Raw genomic sequence first — 21,579 nt, 5'->3', positions numbered from 1 at the left:
TATATATATCACTCTGGCTTTTGCTTTAGTACCCAGACATGGCTTTCACTCTCTTCCAGAGATGTAGCGGTCCTCTTTGAGTACCAAGAACTAATATAGAAGGAGCATACTACTTATTAGAACCAGGTGTATGAGAGCTCTTCCCATTGCATCTGGAAGAGGTAGCCTTTTTGACTGGGGAAGATTCAAGTGTAGTAACAATCAAAGTAGTATATAGTAGATGGGGAAGGACAGAAGAACCATTGCTGAAGAACTGTGACATACATGCATACTCATAGACAAAATAGATTGATCAGATGACCAATACATGTTCTTAAATGAGTAAAAGTTTGAGTATCTAAAGCTTTAGTGAACAAATCTGCTAATTGATTTGTTGTGGGCACATGAGATATTGACAGCATATTTGACTCAACTAGTTCTCGGATAAAGTGATACCTGATGTCGATGTGTTTGGTCCGAGAGTGCTGCACAGGGTTTTTAGAGATGTTGATGGCGCTTGTACTGTCACAAAAGATGGTCAGTGTGTGTTGAGGATACCCATAATCAGTAAGCATTTTATTCAGCCATATCAATTGAGTGCAACAGCTGCCTGCTGCAATATATTCTGCTTCTGCAGTGGAAAGGGAGATGGACTGTTGTTTTTTGCTATACCAAGAGACAAGGTTATTCCCAATGTAAAAGCAACCCTCTGAAGTGCTTTTCCTATCATCTATACATCCTGCCCAATCAGAGTCACTATATCCGACCAAAGAGGTATTCGTGTCACAACTATACCAAAGACCATAGTTAACCGTCCTGCCTAGATATTTGAAAATTCTTTTGACAGTAGAGAGATGAGACTGTTTAGGATTGGCTTGATACCTGGCACATAAACCTACACTAAAGGATATATCAGGGCGACTTGCTGTGAGATACAGTAAGCCACCTATCATACTTCTGTATAGAGTGGGGTCAACAGGGTCACCAGACTCATCTCGTGACAATTTGGACGTGGTGCCTATTGGTGTGTGTGCATGCTTGACCTGAGAGTAGCCAAACTTATCTAACATAGACTTGACATATTTAGACTGTGAAATGAATGTGCAATGATCTAGTTGTTTGATTTGGAGTCCTAGAAAGAAAGTAAGGTCACCTATTAAACTCATTTCAAACTCATTAGTCATTAAAGTGACAAATGTTTGGACTTCAGTATCACAAGTTGAGCCAAAAATGATATCATCCACATATATTTGGGCAACAAAGATTCCTTTGTCAATATGTTTAATGAATAGAGTGCTATCTGCAGTACCTCGAGTGAAGCCATGAGAGATGAGAAATGAAGTGAGTCTATCATACCACGCACGTGGGGCCTGCTTCAGTCCATATAAGGCTTTATTGAGCTTGTACACATGGTGTGGATGATGTGGATCTTCAAACCCCTGTGGTTGTTTGACATAGACTTCCTCTTGAATTACCCCATTGAGAAAGGCACTCTTGACGTCCATTTGAAAGAGTTTGATCTTCAAAAAACATGCAATGATAAGAAGTAGCCGAATGGATTCTAATCGAGCCACGGGTGCAAATGTTTCATCAAAGTCGATGCCTTCGACCTGACTATATCCTTGAGCCACAAGTCGTGCTTTATTTCGAGTCACTGTCCCAAATTCATCAGACTTGTTTTTAAACAACCATTTTGTCCCTATAACATTTGCACCATCTGGTCGAGGGACCATTATCCGTACACCCGCCTCTTGAAATTTCCCATTTCATCCTGCATGGCAGCCAACCAGAACTCATCTAATAATGCATCTCGAACACTTTTGGGCTCAATCTGTGACAGATAGCAGGCAAAGGCTAACAAATTCTGCAGTTTACGTCTAGTGACCACTGTATCATTCGGATTTCCTATGACAGTGGCTTGAGGATGAGCTTTCTCAACCCAGGATGGGGGTCCGTTTTTATGAACTTTGACCTGTTGGGGTTCATTGGTCAGGGCACTATCAACTTCATTTTCTCTTCCTGTACCACTGGCACTGGCTTGATTGTCACCTGATATGCCTGATGCTGTATTTAGAGACTCTGTAGAAGTATCAGGATACACTTGAGGCTGTCTAGTGAGGACTGGTCTAGAGCCTGAGAGAACAGGAGAATCATCTTCGATCCACGCATCTTCATGTCCTTCTAAATCATCAAATTTCACATTCATTGATTCAACTACAGTGAGAGACCGTTTGTTGAATACTCTGTAAGCCCGACTGTTGGTGGAGTACCCCAAAAATGTTCCTTCATCACTCCTGGGATCAAACTTGGTCAAGTGATCCCGATCGTTCAGGACATAACACGTACATCCAAAGATATGCATGTGGCTCACGTTAGGAGGTCTTCCTTTCCATAGCTCATAGGCAGTTTGAGAGGTACCAGTGCGAAGATGAACTCTATTGCACACGTAACAGTGCGCATTGATGCCTTCAGCCCAAAATCGTTTTGAAATATCCTTGGCCTCGCATCATGACCCGAGCCATTTCCCGTAGTGTTCGTTTTTCGTTCAACGACTCCATTCCGCCGAGGAGTTTTTGGGCCGAGAACTCGTGGTGAATTCCCATGCCATTACGTAACTCGAGAATATGGAATTTTCGAACTCTTTTCCATGGTCACTTCTTAGTCGAAAAACTTTTCCAACTTTGGAGTCTTTCTCGCCTTGCAATCTCGCATCAAGGCGAGAGAATGATCCAAATGTGTCGACTTGTCTCTAAGAAATTCAACCTGTGTAAACCGAGAGTAGTCATCCACCAAGACCATTACATATCTTTTCCCACTGATACTTTCATTCTGCATTGGCCCCATTAAGTCAACATGCATTAGTTCCAGCACACGAGAGGTGAGAAGTCTATTAATTGTGGGATGAGATGCCTTATGCTGTTTTCCAAGCTGACATGGACCACATACTCTTTCCTTAGAAACTTTCATGTCAGGAATTCCCTTTACAGCTTGAAGCTTCACCAATCTTCGGAGATCTCTGTAGTTCAAGTGTCCCAGCCTGTAGTGCCATAAGTCAGGTTTGTCCAAGAAGGTCCTGTTGCACACTATGGTATTGCACACAAGATAGCACCGGTCTACGCTTCCGTTTCCTGTTAAGACAACACACCCATCAGATGAAACTAAACATTGAGTTTTAGTGAAACTTACAGAGAGATTGTCGTCACACAATTGACCGATGCTGATGAGATTTGCTTTGAGTCCTCTCACATATAAGACATTTGTCAGGTGAGCTGCTCCATTCACATTTACATCACCTCTCCCAACAAATCTGTCCTTTGTTGCCATCCCCAAAAGTGACAGATCCTCCTTTTTCATCTTTGAAGTTAACTAGCAATTTCTTATTTCCAGTCATGTGACGCGAACATCCACTGTCGAAGTACCACTGACCTTCAACAAAGGCAGACAGAAATAGCTTTGCAACCAAACCAACATCAGAATTTGGTTTGGACTTTATTTTCCATTCTCGACGAGGTTTGCGTCCATGTGACTTATTTGGAGGAGGGAAACTATTTGGTCGATTGATCATGGCTTTCAAGTAGTTCTGCAATTTGTAACACTTAGGACGAATGTGACCTCTCCTATTACAGAAATGACATGTAGGAATGAAATTGTCATTCTGTGGAAAGTTGTCAGCATCAGTCCTCCTTCCTTCAAATTTGAGTTTGGTGGGTCCAATTGGAACCTGTCTCCTCTCAGATGAGTCAGATTCATTAATGGTGACTGAGGTGTCAGGAGACCCATCTTCCTTCTTTGATGAATTGACATTGGAGGGTAAGGAATGCTCAACAAGCAATTCATTCCCTTGCTTGTAAAGCATCTTATATCCTAATGAAGTTCGATCACCATAGGGCTTCTGAAGCTATAGGGTTTGATTGATGGCAGCAGTGCCTGGGGGAATGAACTGTAACGCTTGCTTGGTTCGGATTAGATCAGCTGTGAGTTTGTAAATCTCATTCTCCTTTTCATCAAGAAGTCGGTTGAGATTTTTGACAGAGTCTTCTAACTTTCCTTTTTCAGTCTCCACTTGCTCAAGGGAGTTCTTTAGGGCACGAATCTGTTTAGTCATGTACTCCCATTGTGCAAACATTTCTTCATAAGCATGTTGACGACCTGTGCTGTCTGCTTCTGATGAGGTGGAGACTGCATCATCTTCAGATTCAACTGGATTACAGCTTTGGGCCATGAATGCAAGTACCTGCTTCTCCTCATCTGATCCTTCACTGGCTGTGGAGTTCTTTTCCTCATCACTATCACTCCAAGTTGCTGCAAGGGCCTTTTTCTTTTTTAGTGTGTTGGCACACTCACTCGAATGTGACCATATCCATCACATTCTCTCGCACTTAATCCCTCGCCCCTTTTGATCGCCGAGGCTTGTCCCGGTTTGAAATTTACTCCTTTGTTTCTCTTGAGCGCATTTTCTTTGTCAGCTGGTGAATTTTTCCTGTAGTTCTTTTTCAAGAACTTTGCATAGTTTCTTGTTAACATGGCAACAGTTTCATCTATAATGCCATTTAAGTCCTCAAATGTGTTTTTGTTTTCTTGGTGAATAAGTGCAACGCCAACCTCTGATTTTTCTTTAACCATCTCCTTTTGTTTCTTGGTTTTCTTCCACCTAGACAGTGATAGCTCATAGTTTTGTAATGATCCGATAAGTTCGTCAAGATTGAGTTCCTCAATGTTTCTCATTTCTTCGATAGAGGTAACTTTGGACATGAATCTTCTGGGGAGGACACCAAGCACCTTTCGAACCAGTTTCGAGTTAGAGTAAGTTTTCCCCAGAGCATATGATTCATTAGAAATGTCACAAAGTTTTGCATGGAATTCAGCCACAGACTCATCCTCCTCCATGGTGAGATTTTCGAAAGCCTTTGCCAAGGCACGCAGCCTTAATTTCTTGACAGCATCAGTTCCCTCGTTCTTAATCTTTAGCTTCTCCCAAGCTTCCTTAGCAATTTCACAATTGGCTATAACCTTCAACTGGTTAGTGGAGACAGCGTTGAACAAGGCATGAAGAGCCTTTGAGTTGAAATTTGCTCTTTCCATTTCAACAGTGGTCCATTGACTCATTGGTTTGGGTATGACGATTTCATTCTCCATCATCGTTGGTTTCCACCACCCTTCTTCTATGGACATCCAGACTCTTTCATCAACAGCTCTCAAGAAAGCACGCATCTTGGTTTTCCAGTATGGAAAATTGGCTCCTTCCAGCATAGGAGGTCTCGAGGTGGAGCCTCCTTCTCTGAACATTTCCATCCTGCACACAGAAGTGATAAACAGACACACAAATGTTCTGTAGTTCTTTGAGAGAGAACTCAGAGGAAGTTAGTTGCAACAGAATCGATCGTCAAGGTTGATTCAAGAATCAACAATCAAGAATCATACAGCAGTAGGATCCAACACAAATTTTTATAAAATTTCAAGCTCTGATACCAATTGAAAGTGCATCTAGTAGATTTTAATGATTCAAGTTACCAAGTTGTACATCTTTAAATTGATCGATTTCAAGATATGAGTTATGAACAAGAATTAAGCTTTAAGAAGTAAATCACACATCAATTTACAAGCTTCATCTGTACTGAGAACACATCTCAGCCGACTAGTGCTTGGGTTCCCCGAACCAGGGTAAATTCATCCACTATCAATCAAAGGTTCATATTACAATTTCCAATTCTCTCTAAAGGAATCAAATACAACCTTTTCAGCAAATAGTAATGAATTACCAACGACAATCAAGAACACTGATTGTCAATGCACAATCCTCAGTGCAAAGAATCGAGCTCCTCTTCAACATGTCTTCAATCAGAAATCCCTTCAGATCTGATGATGAAGATGACACTGAAATCCCTTCAGTTTGAACTCAACAATTCCAGATTCAGATCATTCCGCCATTGACGAACACTCTCAAGCTTCAAGATCTAACCTGTAATCACAATCACAAGAAACAAGATACGACTATCTCTCTAAAAACAACCGAAATAACTGTCTCAATGATTAATGGATAACCACTTTACTAACAGAAACTGATTATATATATGACCACAACGATAAGTCCAGCTGGCACTAACTAACACTTAAAAAGACTCTCGTAAACAAACGTTAGTGCAGATATAACAGACTAAAAATCCAGACACGACTAGACATTGAACAGAACATACACTGTCACAAAATAATAACACTAACACTTTAGAATTATAATTGATTAATCAAAATCAATTAACTGAGTCTTACAAGCAGTATGGTGTCAACTAGTATGGGGACCATGGGTCTATATAACCGAGCTTCCAATAAGTCGAACCGAATTTACCAAGTAAATTCCCTAACTTATTAATTCCTTATTGAATCCACTCTTAGAACTTAGAATTGCACTCTCAGTCATATAGAACGCTCTATATGCTCCATGATATAGACACGTCATTAGTTATCCATTGTTATAATCCTAATCTGATCAATGACCCTCTAATAGATGATCTACATTGAAAAGGCACTAAGTTACCGTTACACCTTCAATGTATTTTATCCTTAAAACACTTAGCTCCGTATAAATGATATTTCAACAAAGTGAAATGAGATCTCCACCATTTATCTCTGTTTAGCCAAGCTCGAAGGATATCATCGTTTCACTTCTAAATTCCTATAGTAGTTATAGATTCCATATTTATGGTAGCGCTCCCACTCAATTACACTATCATGTTCCCAAAATGTACGTATCACCCTGACCCAAAAGTAGGCTTAACTAACAAATCAAAGAACATGTATAGTACTCTTGAGATCGAACCTAACCATATCAGGATTAAGATCATTTAATCTAGGATCAACAGGTGATATTGAATTGAATAGATATTACGGTAAGCTTTAATATATCTAATCAAAGTTCAATATCGGTCCCTTCCGATGTATACTCTATACATCCGATACTGGTAAACTTTGCCAATGTCCTGGAATGGACATAACACTTTTCCAAGGTGTAAGAATACCTATCGCTGATTATACCATGTCAGTCTAAATCCAGTGTTCTGACAAATCAAGGAATAAACTTTCGAACATATAATTAAGATTATATTCCACTGTGCTGACAACACTATAATCATTAACAAATTCATATGTTCTGGACTTAAATAGAATTCATACATTATATATATAATCATGAAATAAATCATGTGAACCATGCAACATAAAATGTTATTTCTGATCTTTAATAATAAGTAAATCTTTTTATATTGAAATGAGTTTTATTTAGGGCACAAAACCCAATAAGCTCCCACTTGCACTAATATAAAACAAAATGTGCATTTCAAATAATCATTAACACCTTGATATACAAATCAAGTGTAGTAGTAGTAAACTTCTCGTAATAGGATCTGACAGGTTGAATTAAAAACAACCTTTTCTCCACCATTACTTTCCCTTTTTACAAAATCCTTGATATTGTGAAATTCCTCTCTATATGTCTACTCTTTTGGGATACTGGATTCTATACCTTTGGAAACTACTTTTGGTTAATCAGGAAATTAACACTAGTAGTTAAGACAAGTTGGAACAGTGCCACAATTGTATAGAACTTTCCTTAGACTGAATAAGTACCTTTCCTGCAACTTTAACATTCAGTCTCTTTCTGGTAGACTAAGAGACTTCAGATAGGTTTTTACACTTTTCCAAAGTCACTACTCCACCCCCAGAGTAATCACCATTTTATCAGCAGACTTTCTAGCACAAAGGCAAGTCTTGAAATCTGATGTGGTGTAGTCTAAGAGTTTTAAACACACCCTTATTGACTAACATACAGTTCCTCTTCTTAATCTTAAAATTTAATTGATTGTCTTCCAATGTTCCTCTCATGGATTAATCTGATACCTACTCATTACTCCCACTCAACAGCAGGTGTCTGGTCTAAGGCATACTAAAGCATATCTGAGACCTCTCACTGTTGATTTAAGAAATTCTTTCATGGCTTAATCTTTTCTGGAATAGTTGAGACTTTTCCTTAGATAAATAAAATCTATGCCTAGAAGTTGTGAAGCTTCTATAGATTGCCTTTGGAAAGAAAATGCTTCAGCATCTTACTAAAGTAAGTTGCTTGCATTAGAGTAAGTGATTAACCAGGTATACCATAAGCCATAGGTTTAGATAAACTCAAACCTACAATACTAGGAACATGAAGTTTTGTTAAGTCCATTGAATAGACTTATTAACAAAAATTTCCTTTTATGTCCTTGTAATAGAAAACTTAAGGTTATTCCATGTGAATGGATTAAACCATAGTTCTTTTGGCTTTCTTCTTAGTTTCTTATCTTGACAATCCATTACTTGTTTAAACTCATAATGGATTTTAATCACTAGTGTCTTCCAAGTCATAAGAAGGTGAGTTCCTAGAAACTCTCCCACTACGACAAGGTACTGTGAATTATGTCTAAGAAAACTAAATGGTATTGACCTCTTCGGTTGTGTCAAGACAACAGAGGCAGTGGGATCATCATATGTCAAATAAGATGATAGAACACTTTTGGAATCAAAAAAAAAAAATTATCTCCTTTATTTGCTACTTTATTTTCAGACTTAGTCATTTTCTTAGAAAAGTAGAAGTTGTTTAAACAAACACTTTCTTATCTAATGACTATGGGATGGTCCACCCCTAATCACTTAGAATAACTAACAAACATGCAAACCAAGGTTAGCAGTTCTAGCTTTTCTTAAGATTTTGATTAGGTCATCCATGAATCTAGTAATGATTTACATTAAGTATACAACCATTGCATCATTCTGAAATTATATTACCATAGAAGGACTTAGGCAACGACTAGTAAGTAATTATCAATATGCAAATCGAATTTCTGGGGAGGTAAGTTTGGATATAATTCAAAAATCAAATTAATGATCTTTGAACTGCATATCAACTAACTATTTCTCCACCCCTATCAGTTCGCAAGATCTTTAACCACTTACCTTGATAGTTTTTCACCAATGCTAGAAATTCATGAAATTTTTCAAACATTTCAAATTTCTTTTGCATAAGGTAAAATCTAGAGTGATTGTTTTAAGAATACAATGAAAACTCATATCCACCCGTGAATGTACATCCATCTTCGAATGAGATGAACTTACTTTCAGTGGATATAGGCATATTAACTCTTTGCAGAGATTGATCTTGTCAAAACCACTATGAACAAGATACAAAAGCCATAGATTTATTTGGTTGTCTCTTGATGACTTGATTTAGTTACATCAAAGAGTTCTTAGAATAGTGCAAGTGGATTCTGGTCACAGAATACTCAACTCATATAGTTTGAATCCATTGATAGAAAATGGTTATTAAACACTTGTGAAAGTGTAACTGTATGAAGAGTAATTCTTTCTTGGACCACCACTGCTAATTTAACTCTAAGTGATTTGCCCATACAAGTAGGAGATTTATAAGATTGAGGATTTATATCATTTCGGGATAGAATTTCAGGAATATAATCATATTCGTCGTTTAATTTCTTAAGAGAAAATATAGAATGACTTTATATGATTTATAGACCATTCATCCAATCATATGTCATTGAGCTAATTCGAAATGAATAAGCTAAGAGGAATTAGGATAATTTCGTTTTAAATAAGAATCCAACGATGCTTCAATTAGCGAGAGTCAAAGTAATCTTATTTATACAATCTTCTTGTTTCATATTGTAAAATACTAGTCTAAGGTGTCATCCATTGATGAACAGCTAGATGTTGCATATACAATATTTATCTTTCGAGATCTAACACTATTATGTTTGTCTAATGGTGAAAATCCATTAGGGATTTATCTCATTAGAAAACAAACAAAGTTAGACCAACAATGAAGATTCGAAATTAAACTACAATTTAATAACAGAAAATAACATGGTTCAATATAAATTCATACACAATTCAGAAATTATTAATCACATAGCAAGTAGGAATGATAAGTAAAAATACTAAAACATACAATCCTAAATAATTTCCAAGGTCTTCAACAAACTCATATCAGTGTCCCGTTTAGGCGAGAGTCAGTGATACCATCCATTGAATAGAGTTGTCAGCTCATCTAAAATGATAATCATTCTAGCAACCTTTTATTCGATCAAGATTGGAATCCAGCGTTGTCCCGTTTAGGCGAGAGTCAAGGCTATTCTATCTTATGAGCTTCCACCATTGTTTCATATTTTGTAAGTCAAATACAGTCGCCACCATTAGGGTGATCAATACCATATAAAACACTTACAAATATACTTATCTTTCGAGATTAAACGGTGCTAACTTGCTAATGAACGTTCCTCCATTAGGGAGGATTACTCACTAAAACAAAAGCTATGTAAAACCAACAATGGAGATCGAATGTCCTAATAATAAAGCTCATTATTTAAAGTGTATTTTCTTCTAATATTTATTTTAATCAATTTATTTTAAATATATATTTATTTAATTAAAATTTCCAATTTAGAATGAAAAATTCTAAATATAAATTTTAATGTAATATTTATAAATTATACTATGATGGATATGAAAATAACATGAATTATTTCCATCTTAGTAATAATTTTCAATAAATATTTAGAAAATTATTCAATTTAAGTTGTTTCAAAATTAATTTACAACTCAAATTTAATTTTCTATAAATATATATTGCATTTCAAAAAATGAAATGTATAAGAATACTACTTTCGAAAATGCTTTAAAATAAAATAAAAATAAATCCTGGAAAAATTATTTTAATTTTATGTTGGCCCAAAATTAATTAATAAAATTAATTTACAATAAAAATATAATTTTCCTATTTAATTAAATATTTAATAAAATTTTTAAATATTTAAGTATCATGATTAAGAATCAACTTAAGTATTAATTTTCTATTTAATTAAATATCACTAGAAAAATACTTCAAGCAAAACAGATAATATCTATCTAGACTTTCATTGACTAATTAAATCAATTTCTAATTATAATATATTTAATTCATTTATTTTAATTAATCATTAAATGAAAAAATCATTGATTTAAGTTGGTCCAAAATTAAAAAAAAAAAAATTCAACTTTAATCTATTTTCAAATAAAATTCGAAATTTCTGCATCAAAGTGATGCAATTTTGAAATTGTGAGAAAAAGATTAATAAAATAAAATAAAATATATTTTGAAAATTATTCAAATTTAAGTTATTCTGAAATAAGATTTCAAACTTAAAAAATAATTTTCTATTTAATTAAATATCATGAAAATAACAATATTTAAGTATCATGATGAAAATCAACTTAGATATTGAATTTTCAATTTAATTAAATGTATTAAATTCAAGAAATAAATAATTAAGTGTAGAGAAAACTTAATTATTAATTCTAGTTTAATACTAGGAAAATATACTAAACTTAGATTGTACCAAAATTAATTATTAAACAATTAATTTCACAATCAATGATATTTTCCTATTTAATATTAGAAATAATAACTAGTATAGAAATAACTATCTAGAATATATGTATCATTAACTAAGTGTTTTTCTAAAATTAACTTTAAAATATTAAATGAAAAAAAAAATTCATATATTTTAAAAGTTAATTATGTTGCTAATTAAATTTTAATTAGGTTAGACTAATATAATTAACCTAATACAATTATTTAAATAAGGCAAATGGGCCTTCACAATTTGGGGTAGTTCATGTGAGGGGGAGCTGGGTTCAGTATGTCGTACCCACTTCTATTGGCCCCCAACTCTCACACAAGGCCCAAAAGAGAGGAATTTAATCTTTAAATAAACAATTGTTATTCATTGAATAAGCCCAAATCTAATTGGGCCTAAATAAAATTACTTATGTCAAATTTTATTTTAGCAACCTAGTCCATTTACTTAGTAAAAACTTAAATGGGCTTCCTATATGCATCTAAGCCCAATAGCAAACATATAGGCTCACACAGGTCAAATGATTTGGATGGGCCCTATCATGTTACTAGGTTTACACAGATGAAAAAAGTACAAAAATTACCTGTTACAAATTATTCATAAGATCTATTGACAATTGGACTATGATTAAAATCAGATCATTGGATCTGTCAACAAGTTAATCATAGCAATTTAGATCAAATAAATAATAGGTTTGTTAAAAAATTTTTGAATAAACAATATAAATAAATAAACAAACATTGTCCATGTAACATATGTGAAATAAGATATTAATATAATTAAATTATTATTCTTAAACTAACCAACTAAATTTTGAAAAATTTAGGGTTGTTAAAAACAAACCTAAAAAATCTCAAAAAATTAGAAACTAATTTTAAAATATCTAAGTTTATTTGAATCAAATTAAATTAAATATCTAATAAGATCAATGATTTGAAAGAAAGAATCTTCAATATCATTTTCAAATCTTATAATTTAATGAAATTAAAATAAACCAATTTTAAAATAGATTTGGTTAGATAATTATTATTTTAGGAATAAAATAATAAATAAATAATAATTACCATAATTATATGTCAAAATATCTCAAATTAAGCAATATTCAAATTTTTACAAAATATCTAAGTTATTTAAATATTCAAGATATGATTTATAAATTTCCAATAAGGAAAAAAAATGATATATATAGAAAAATATCATTTTTAAACTTATAATTTATAAATAATTAAATATTTAACAAAATAACAAATTTTGAATTTGAAAATATTATGGTAAGTGTATCTATAAAAATATCTATGTTAATTTCAATTTATTAATTATTTAATTTGTCATATAAGATAAATTTAATATAATATTTTAAATAAAAAAGATAAAGTTATCTTTTAATTTAAAATATGTTAAATATCAAAATATCTAATCTTAAAATTAAATAATATATAAATATTAAAGAAGTTAACAAATTTTTAAATCTTACCATAATAGGAAATATTTAAAATTGGAAATAATACAAAATGGAAATATTTTAAAAAAAGGAAATATTTCTGTTATAGTGAGATTTCTCTCACCTAGAAACTCGAGACAAGACTCCTATTTAGAGGACACGTATTTTAAGATTTCCAATGGAAGCTGAAATGTCCATGAGAGACTCCTCGAAGTTTGAACCTCGCCAGGATAAAACCAGCGAGTACGACCAAAGTCGAATCGCATAACTGTAACTCGCATTATGCAGGATGAGAGGATGGATCCAACTCGCATGTGTCAGGACATATGCGAGTATCCTCTCTATACTTCTGCGAAAGCGTAGAGATCAACTCTCTATGATGCGATTTGGTCCCAACGACCCAATAGCCTTGATAAACCGGTATAGACTCGCATGTCTAGGTTCTATCAGCTCGACATGCGATGTCTACAAGAGGCGATTACCTAAGGACGCAGACATTCCAAACGTAATGATAACCCTGGGAGCTCAACAACGGAACATGAACAGTCAACTCGCAGACGCAGAAGACGCATACGCTGATGGACTTAGTAACTGTCATTCATTTATTAATGTTAACGTTGCTTGGGTTTAATTATTGCAATTCAATATGTAAATAATGGATTAACAATGAATGTGATTCTTGTGTAACCGATTGGACACCTGCTTTGTATATAAAGGGGTGATCCACCATGAAATGGCACCTAGGAATCTTTTGCTACAGTGGACTAAGCAGATCACAATCTGACTGAACCACTATAATTCTTTGTCTCACTGATATTTTCCAGTTTTGTTGAGTGTTCTCGCATTCCCAGTCGAGTACTCGCCGTTCTAGGTCGAATACTCGCACTTGTCGTTTCTCTGAAAATTCTCTTTTGTATTAATCAAATAATATAATTTGGTGTTGCGAAATTCACTCGACAACATTTGGCGCCGTCTGTGGGAAATCGACTAAAGATTTCATTCATTTCAAAGAACACTAATCATCATGGCTGGAAATCACGTTAACGGAGCTAACAACGGGTCCATCAACATTGGAATGATGAATGTACCGTTGTCTGGAGCTGGAGTGCCACCTGTGGACGTCATTAACAGCGGAGTAGGGAGAAGCAATATCAGACCTCTCAACCTATTCCCAGAAACGACTGGCCCTCAAGTTGGGGACACATCCACGCCACCAGCAACCATGCATTTTCCCCCTGTCACTCCGGCGGTGGTATCCGAGGGAATGATCCAGCTCACCACTGATCAATATGCTGCGATTCAGGATCAACTGCGGGCACTACAGGCCAAAGTAGATGGAAAGAGCCGAGCTCTTTGCCCTCCTCGAGTTCCCGCTATTCGCACCGATAACCCTCAGGTAACGACTTCTAGACGTCATACTAACCGTGTACGCAGGGAACGAAGAACTAACCCTGAAGGTCTGGACCTGAACCATCCAATGTCAAGGGATCAATCCGCAAGGTTTCCAAACCAGAGCGCACAAATCGATGAAGATCCTGAGCGCCGTAATCCTCGCAGCCGACCATCAAGAGACAACGACGTAGAATCAGCCTCTTCGTCGTCGCATGGTCGCACTCCAAGCAGGTACACAAGGTCCGGCTTTGTACAGACACAACAGGGAGGACGTTATCAGGTACACCGAGGTGATCTGCGTGATCATCTCAACGCAGTTTTCAGGGCACGCTCTCGCGGCCCACATAATACTGAGACACTCCGTGATCCCCATGCGGGCGATCAGGGTGCCAACACTGATAATAACCCGCCTACCGCGCCGATCGCGACCACTGGGATTAATGTCCCAGCAAATCTTGCCGCAGTAGTTGCGAGCCCCGCAGTTGCAGCGACTCCGGCTCCTGCGACAGGAAGAATTGACCAAAGCATGCTTCTGCAGGCTTTGAAAATGCTCGAGCAGCAACGTAAGCCTATATATAAGTTGCATGGCACCTCGCCTTTTACTACAGAAGTGCGACAAGCTCAACTTCCAAAAGGGTTTCGTCTATCTGAGTCCCTCAAATATAAAGGTACTTCTAACCCGATAGACTATCTTGAAAAATTTAATACTATAATGGAAGTGGACCAGGTACCGCACCTCGCAAAGTGCCGCATTCTTGCGACAACACTCGAGGAAAATGCCCATGATTGGTTCACCCAATTACCCGAGGCATCGATATCGACGTGGGAAACCTTCATCGACCTATTCCTCACGCATTTCCAGGCCACAATGACGTATAGGCCACGTTATACGACTTTGGCCAACATCAAACAAGAACCTGGTGAGTCTTTACAAGACTATTTCAAACATTTTAACGCAGAAGTAACAAAGGTCGAGAAGGCCCCCGAGTCTTCGCTTGTTTGCATGTTGATAACAGGTATCTTGCCGAGGACCGACTTTTTGAAGGAACTACAAGCTCGAAGGCCCGAGTCCTTAGTAGAGTTCTTCGCCATGGCCGAACCTCACAAAAGAATTGAGAATTCTCTAGCGGAGTTAGAGAAGGGGAAGGACAAGCGCCGGTCACCCATACCGCGGTCACGATCTCGCAGTCCGCGAGGGAAGAACTCCAGGGGCCGAAGCCCAAGAAGACGCAGCCCGCGAAGACAGCGAAGTCCAAAGCTGGCCAAGTCTCCTCCAAAGAAGGAGTCCTCGCCAAAAAGGAAGGGTGGACCTCGCTTCGTCAATTATACTGAACTCGCAGTCCCTCGAGACCATATCTACGCAATTGAAGAAAGAAATGGAGTCTTCAAGAAGCCGCCCCCCATCAGGGGAAATCGCGATAGGAGGGACCCTAAAAAATTCTGTAAGTACCACAAGGACATTGGTCACACTACTTCAGAATGTTGGGTCTTGCAGGATGAAATAGAGGAGCTAATCCGGAGAGGGAAATTCGACAAGTACAAAAAGAGCGAGGAAAGTCGTCCCCAAGCGGATGACAAAGGAGAAAACCAGCACGCGAGTGGCTCCAGAACACCTCGCAATATCCTGACTATAATCGGAGGACGTCACATCGCAGGCGACTCTCGCAAATCACAAGAACAATATGCCAGAGAAGCCAAGGAGTAACCGCTTACCAATGTGAATAATCTTGGTGAGCGGCCCGAGAAACTCTTTAAGAAAGAATGCGACGACATCACCTTTATGGAGAGTGATGCGAGATGGGTCCATCACCCGCATTCTGATGCACTGGTGATAGTCGCCAATATTGGTGGGGACAATGTCCATCGCATACTGGTTGACAATGGGAGTTCAGTGAATCTGCTGAATTTCCAAGCCTTCAAACAAATGGGGTTGCAGGAGAAGGATTTGCGACCTATGACGTCGAGCATTTATGGCTTTTCGGGAGATGTCATAGCAATTAAAGGAATGATCAAACTCCCAATCACTTTAGGAACTGCCCAAAGGATGCCCAAGTCAATGGCAGACTTCGCAGTAATCGACCAATACTCAGCGTATAACGCCGTAATTGGTCGACCAATCCTGAAGGAGATGAAGATCATAACTTTGATCTATCATCTGACAATGAAGTTCCCTACTCCCGCTGGGGTAGGTTCGGTGCGGGGAGTCCAATCCGAATCACGAGAATGTTATAACGCAGCCGTTAAACTCGCAGAAAAAAGGACGGTAAATGTCATCTACCTTTTGGAGGCACCACCTCCTCGCCAGGAGATCCTCAGAATCGAGGAAGTGCCGCACATAGACGAACCAGACTTCGATCCAAGAATCCTCGATCACACCGCCACAGCCCAAGCCGCGGAAGACACAATTGAGGTACCTATAGATCCTGTAGATAATAACAAGGTTTTAAAAATTGGTTCTAAACTAAATTTACAGCTGCGAGAACAATTAACGACCTTTTTAAAGCAAAATCTTGATGTCTTTGCCTGGAAACATTCAGATATGGTCGGGATATCTCCACAAGTCATGTGTCATCGCTTGAACATTGACCCCGAAGTGCGAGGTGTCCGACAAAAGCGCCGCAAAATGGACCCCGCGAGGTACCAAGCGCTAAAAGAAGAAGTCGACCGCCTCCTTGCCTGCGGCTTTATACGGGAGTCGTTTTACCCCAACTGGTTAGCAAACCCCGTATTTGTGCCAAAGCCTAATGGCTCATGGCGCACATGTGTTGACTTTACAGATAAACAAAGCTTGTCCCAAAGACGGCTTTCCTCTTCCTAGCATTGACCAGCTTGTCGATGCCACTGCAGGTCACGAACTCTTGAGTTTCATGGATGCATACTCAGGATATAATCAAATCCCGATGTATGAACCAGACCAGGAGCATACCTCGTTCATTACTGATCGAGGATTATACTGTTACAAAGTAATGCCTTTTGGATTAATAAACGCAGGTGCGACTTATCAAAGGCTAGTGAATATGATGTTCGCCGATCTCATTGGAAAGACCATGGAGGTATATGTTGACGATATGCTCGTAAAATCACAACATGCCAAGGATCATATTGCCCACTTACAGGCCATGTTCGATATATTGCGACGATATAAGATGCGTTTAAATCCACTGAAATGCGTCTTTGGAGTTGGCTCTGGGAAATTCCTTGGTTTCATGGTTAATCAGCGAGGAATAGAAGCCAATCCTGCAAAGATCAGGGCATTGGTGGAAATGCCATCACCGACCAAGCCAAAGGAGGTTCAGAGCCTCACAGGTAAAGTCGCAGCTTTAAACCGCTTTATATCCAGATCTTCTGATAAGTGCAAGGAGTTTTTTCAGATTTTGAAAGGCAACAACAGGTTCCATTGGAATGAAAAATGCGAGCAGGCCTTTCAAGCTTTAAAAACGCACTTGGGGCAGCCTTCGATCTTGTCAAAGCCATTGTTCGGAGATGTCTTGTCCATCTATTTGGCCGTCTCAGAATATGCAATTAGTTCGGTACTAATCTGCGAGGACCAAGGACGCCAATACCCAGTGTATTACGTCAGTAAGCGATTACTGGATGCCGAGACACGTTATCCCCTATGGAGAAATTTGCTTTTGCCTTGATAATATCCTCAAGAAAATTGCGACCCTATTTCCAGGCTCACAGCATTGAAGTTTTGACGAACTTCCCCTTAAGACAAGTTCTAGCGAAACCAGAAGCATCAGGGAGATTGTTAAAATGGGCGATGGAATTGAGTCAGTTCGACATCAAGTATAAACCGAGAACTGCGATCAAGGGGCAAGCCTTGGCGGATTTTATACTTGAATTCCCCAGCACCGAGGTGGCAGTCGTAGAGGACAGAAGTTACATTGCTATAGCAAGCATAGAAACATGGACATTGTACGTCGATGGAGCCTCAAATAGCGAAGGTTCTGGTAGTGGGATCTTGTTAATCAGTCCCAATAATTTCAAGGTACACGCTGCTTTACGTTTTGAGTTTTCTGCATCTAACAATGAAGCCGAGTATGAGGCTTTAATCGCAGGATTGAAACTTGCCCTCAAGATGAAAGTCGAGTATCTTCAGGCTTTTAGCGACTCCCAAATCGTGGTATGCCAGGTGAATGGAGAATACCTAGCAAGAGGCAGGAGATTGGTTAAATACTTAGCCATTGTTCGCGAAATAATGCAGAAGTTCAAAAATGTAGTCGTGTCTCGAGTACCGCGTGCTCAAAATGCCCACGCAGACGCATTGGCCTGTTTGGCCTCGACTAGAGAAGCCGAATTGCTCGATGTGATTCCGGTAGACGTATTGGCTACCCAACCATAAATCAAGAAGTAATCATGGAGATAGATGCTGTTCAGGAGATTACCTGGATGACTCCTATCCTCGCATATCTGGAAAAGGGGCTCTTACCCGATGATAAAGTAGAAGCAACAAAATTGCGACAGCGAGCCGCCCGTTATGTAATATATGACCAAAGGTTGTATCGCAGAAGTTTTAGTCAACCGCTTCTCAAATGTATCAGCGGAGAGGATTGTGGTTACATACTTCGTGAAGTACACGAGGGGATTTGTGGCAATCATACCGGAGGTAACTCCCTTGCGTTAAAAATCATGCGGCAAGGGTATTACTGGCCAACATTGAGACAAGATGCTCTCGCGTTTGCAAAGAAGTGTGACAGGTGTCAGCGAATAGCCACTTATACCCACCACCCTCCGAGTAACCTCCATTCTATCACAAGTCCATGGCCCTTTGCAATATGGGGAATTGATCTAATCGGCGAATTACCCAAAGGAAAAGGCGGAGTCAAATATGCGGTAGTCGCAGTTGATTACTTCACGAAGTGGGCCGAAGCCAAAGTACTCGCAACCATCACAACAACGAAATTGCGCGAGTTTGTCTATACCTCCATCATTTGTCGTTTTGGCATTCCGCATAAACTCATTTCAGACAATGGAAAACAGTTTGACTGCAAAGAGATGCGAAAACTATGCGATGATTTGGGAATTAAAAAGGCTTTTTCCGCAGTTGCTTACCCGCAGAGTAACGGACAAACTGAAGCCATTAATAAAATAATCAAACACACCATAAAATGGAAACTAGAAGATCGCAAAGGAGCTTAGCCAGACGAGTTACCGCAAGTCCTATGGTCTTATAATACGACTCCTCGATCTACAACTGGCGAAACACCCTTCTCACTTTCTTATGGGTGCGAGGCCATGTTGCCAGTTGAGGTTGGGGCAGGTTCCCTACGCAGAGATATTTTCAACATCTCGCAGAACAACGAGAAACAGCTATTCTGCCTTGATCTTTTGGAGGAAAAGCGTGACAAGCGCACTTAAAAAATGCAGCTTACCAGCAGCAAACTGCAAGATACTTTAACTCCAAAGTGAAAGTAAAAGCCCTGCGAGCAGGAGACTTGGTCCTTAGAAGAGTAATGCCAAATACCAAAAACCCGTCGCATGGGGTCTTTGGGGATAATTGGGAAGGACCATACCTCATCGCAGAAAAAATTGGTGATGCCACGTATCGACTCGCAACACTCGATGGAACTGTGATTCCACGAGCATGGAATGGCGAGAGTTTGAAATTTTATTATCAATAGTACTCGCATTATTCGACTATGTTCACTCTTGTACTTATACTTAGATATTTTTCATGCAAAGGAAAAAATCCTAAGTATAGGGGGGTATATATGCCCGAATGTACTATTGATTATAAAGAAATTTCCAAAATAACAGGAAATTTGTCTAAGTACAAAAGCGCGAGTACCCCTGTACCGCTTATAAAGAAAAAAAAAAGAAAGAGAAGTAAAATTAAAAAGCATAACATAGAGGAAAATTAAACATCTGGAGCAGCAGGAGCAGTCTCATCCGCGACTTTGCTGATGACCTCGTTCTCGACTTCTTCAGCATCCGCACCCTCGACCTCATTAGGAAGGTTCCCTCCACCACCTTGGGTCTGAGTAGGCGACATGGCACGAAAAGCCTCGGCCATCTCAGCGGCTTCTGCTCCGAGGAGAGAGAAGTCGAAGTCTGGAACTTTGGAAAGAGTGGTATAAATATAATCAGACACTGCCTGATCGTACTGCTTCTTCCCATTCTCTCTCTCAGTCTCCAAATCGCGGGTCATCTCCTCGATCGTCGCCCGCGAGTTCTTGACCTCAAGCTCCGCCTGCTCCTTAGCCTTGCTGAGCTCTTCGAGCTCCTTCTCCTTCCTAGCCACTTCTTGCTTCAGCCTTTTTATGTTCTCCTGAAACTGGGCATTTCGCCTCTTCAGCGAGTCGGCTTCCTTCGAAGCAGTAGCAGTAGCTTTTATGAACAGGGTCATCGACTGCGCGGCCAACTCAGCAGAGCGCGTAACAAGCTCCTCATAAGGGATCTCGGCCAGGAACTTCTCTTGCATGGCTAAGAAGTCGCGAGCTCGAACAGGTGGATCGATTACGACTTTCTTCCCCTTGTCCTGTGCGGTCTTGGCCAGCTTCTTGGAAGAGTCTGTGGCAAGGGTAGCCATCGCATCGCTCTTCCTCTTTTGGGCGACAACGGGCGAGGTCGTCGTTGCTCCACCCTTCGGCTTGATCTTAAGGACAGGTGCGGACTTCAAAAAAGTCATATCTGCGAAGATAAATGAAAGATAAGTATAAGTCAAACTCTATCTATTAGTTTATAACAAGAGATAAATTACCTGAGATTGGTCGAGAAGTTTGCTTGGAGAGGCGTTTGTCTATTCGCTCTTGTTGCCTCTCGGATGGTTCTTTGTATACTGGCTCCCTTTGAAGACTTGCGTTCTCAGGAATCAGCTGGTGTTCTCGCAACTTCGCAGTTGTACACAGTAATCGCCAGTCGCGATCTTGTACCGGAAGGCTCCCGAGAATTTCAGCTGTCTCTCTGCGAGTCGCGTCAAGTGCCGGTCGAACTGGTCTATCTGCGAGAGCAACAAAGAGCGAGTAAGCAAAAGATCTCAAAAGTAATTCAGAAAATGTCTAAGTTAAAAAATACGCGACATACTAGGTCTGCGATTAAAGTCAGTTCTAATCCCAGGGACTTTAAAGACATAAAACCACTTCGATTTCAAGTCCCCCATGTTCGATACCATTCCTTCTACTCCATTGATATCAGAAGTCGCCCATTTGCTAAAACAGTAGAAGCCATTATGAAGACCTACGCTTTTTATGTCGTAGAAATAGCTGAACTCTTCTACTGAAGGGGCCCTATGAACATATTCTATGTACATCGCATAGAAGGCTAGGGCAGTGCGATAGCTGTTTGGAGTTAGCTGAAAAGGTGATACATCATATCGCCTGAGAATAGCTG

General features: G+C 38.8%; 1 protein-coding gene across 1 annotated transcript; it reads right to left on the bottom strand.

Annotated features, from left to right (window-relative positions):
- Positions 1–3,877: 3,877 nt before the first annotated feature.
- On the bottom strand, positions 3,878–20,671 carry LOC133039264 (uncharacterized). Its single transcript, XM_061118114.1, has 3 exons — positions 20,355–20,671; positions 4,411–5,272; positions 3,878–4,297 (listed from the first exon to the last, which is right to left on the bottom strand). Exons 1-3 carry the CDS (start codon positions 20,669–20,671, stop codon positions 3,878–3,880), a joined length of 1,599 nt encoding a protein of 532 aa, XP_060974097.1.
- Positions 20,672–21,579: the final 908 nt, after the last annotated feature.

This window comes from Cannabis sativa, chromosome 6 (genome assembly GCF_029168945.1).
Source record: "Cannabis sativa cultivar Pink pepper isolate KNU-18-1 chromosome 6, ASM2916894v1, whole genome shotgun sequence".
Lineage (NCBI taxonomy): Eukaryota > Viridiplantae > Streptophyta > Magnoliopsida > Rosales > Cannabaceae > Cannabis > Cannabis sativa.
Note: the sequence above shows the minus strand (reverse complement) of the source record. Positions and strands in the feature narration are given on the sequence as shown.

What these genes read in the sequence shown, in the direction of transcription:
- LOC133039264 (XM_061118114.1), bottom strand. Translation starts at nt 20,671, where the DNA reads ATGCAAGAGAAGTTCCTGGCCGAGATCCCTTATGAGGAGCTTGTTACG. An exon ending in AGAGAGAATGGGAAGAAGCA is followed by an intron (nt 5,273 to 20,354) that starts GTACGATCAGGC and finishes TTCTGTGTGCAG; the next exon opens with GATGGAAATGTTCAGAGAAG. An exon ending in CGCTCAAGAGAAACAAAGGA is followed by an intron (nt 4,298 to 4,410) that starts GTAAATTTCAAA and finishes ACACTAAAAAAG; the next exon opens with AAAAAGGCCCTTGCAGCAAC.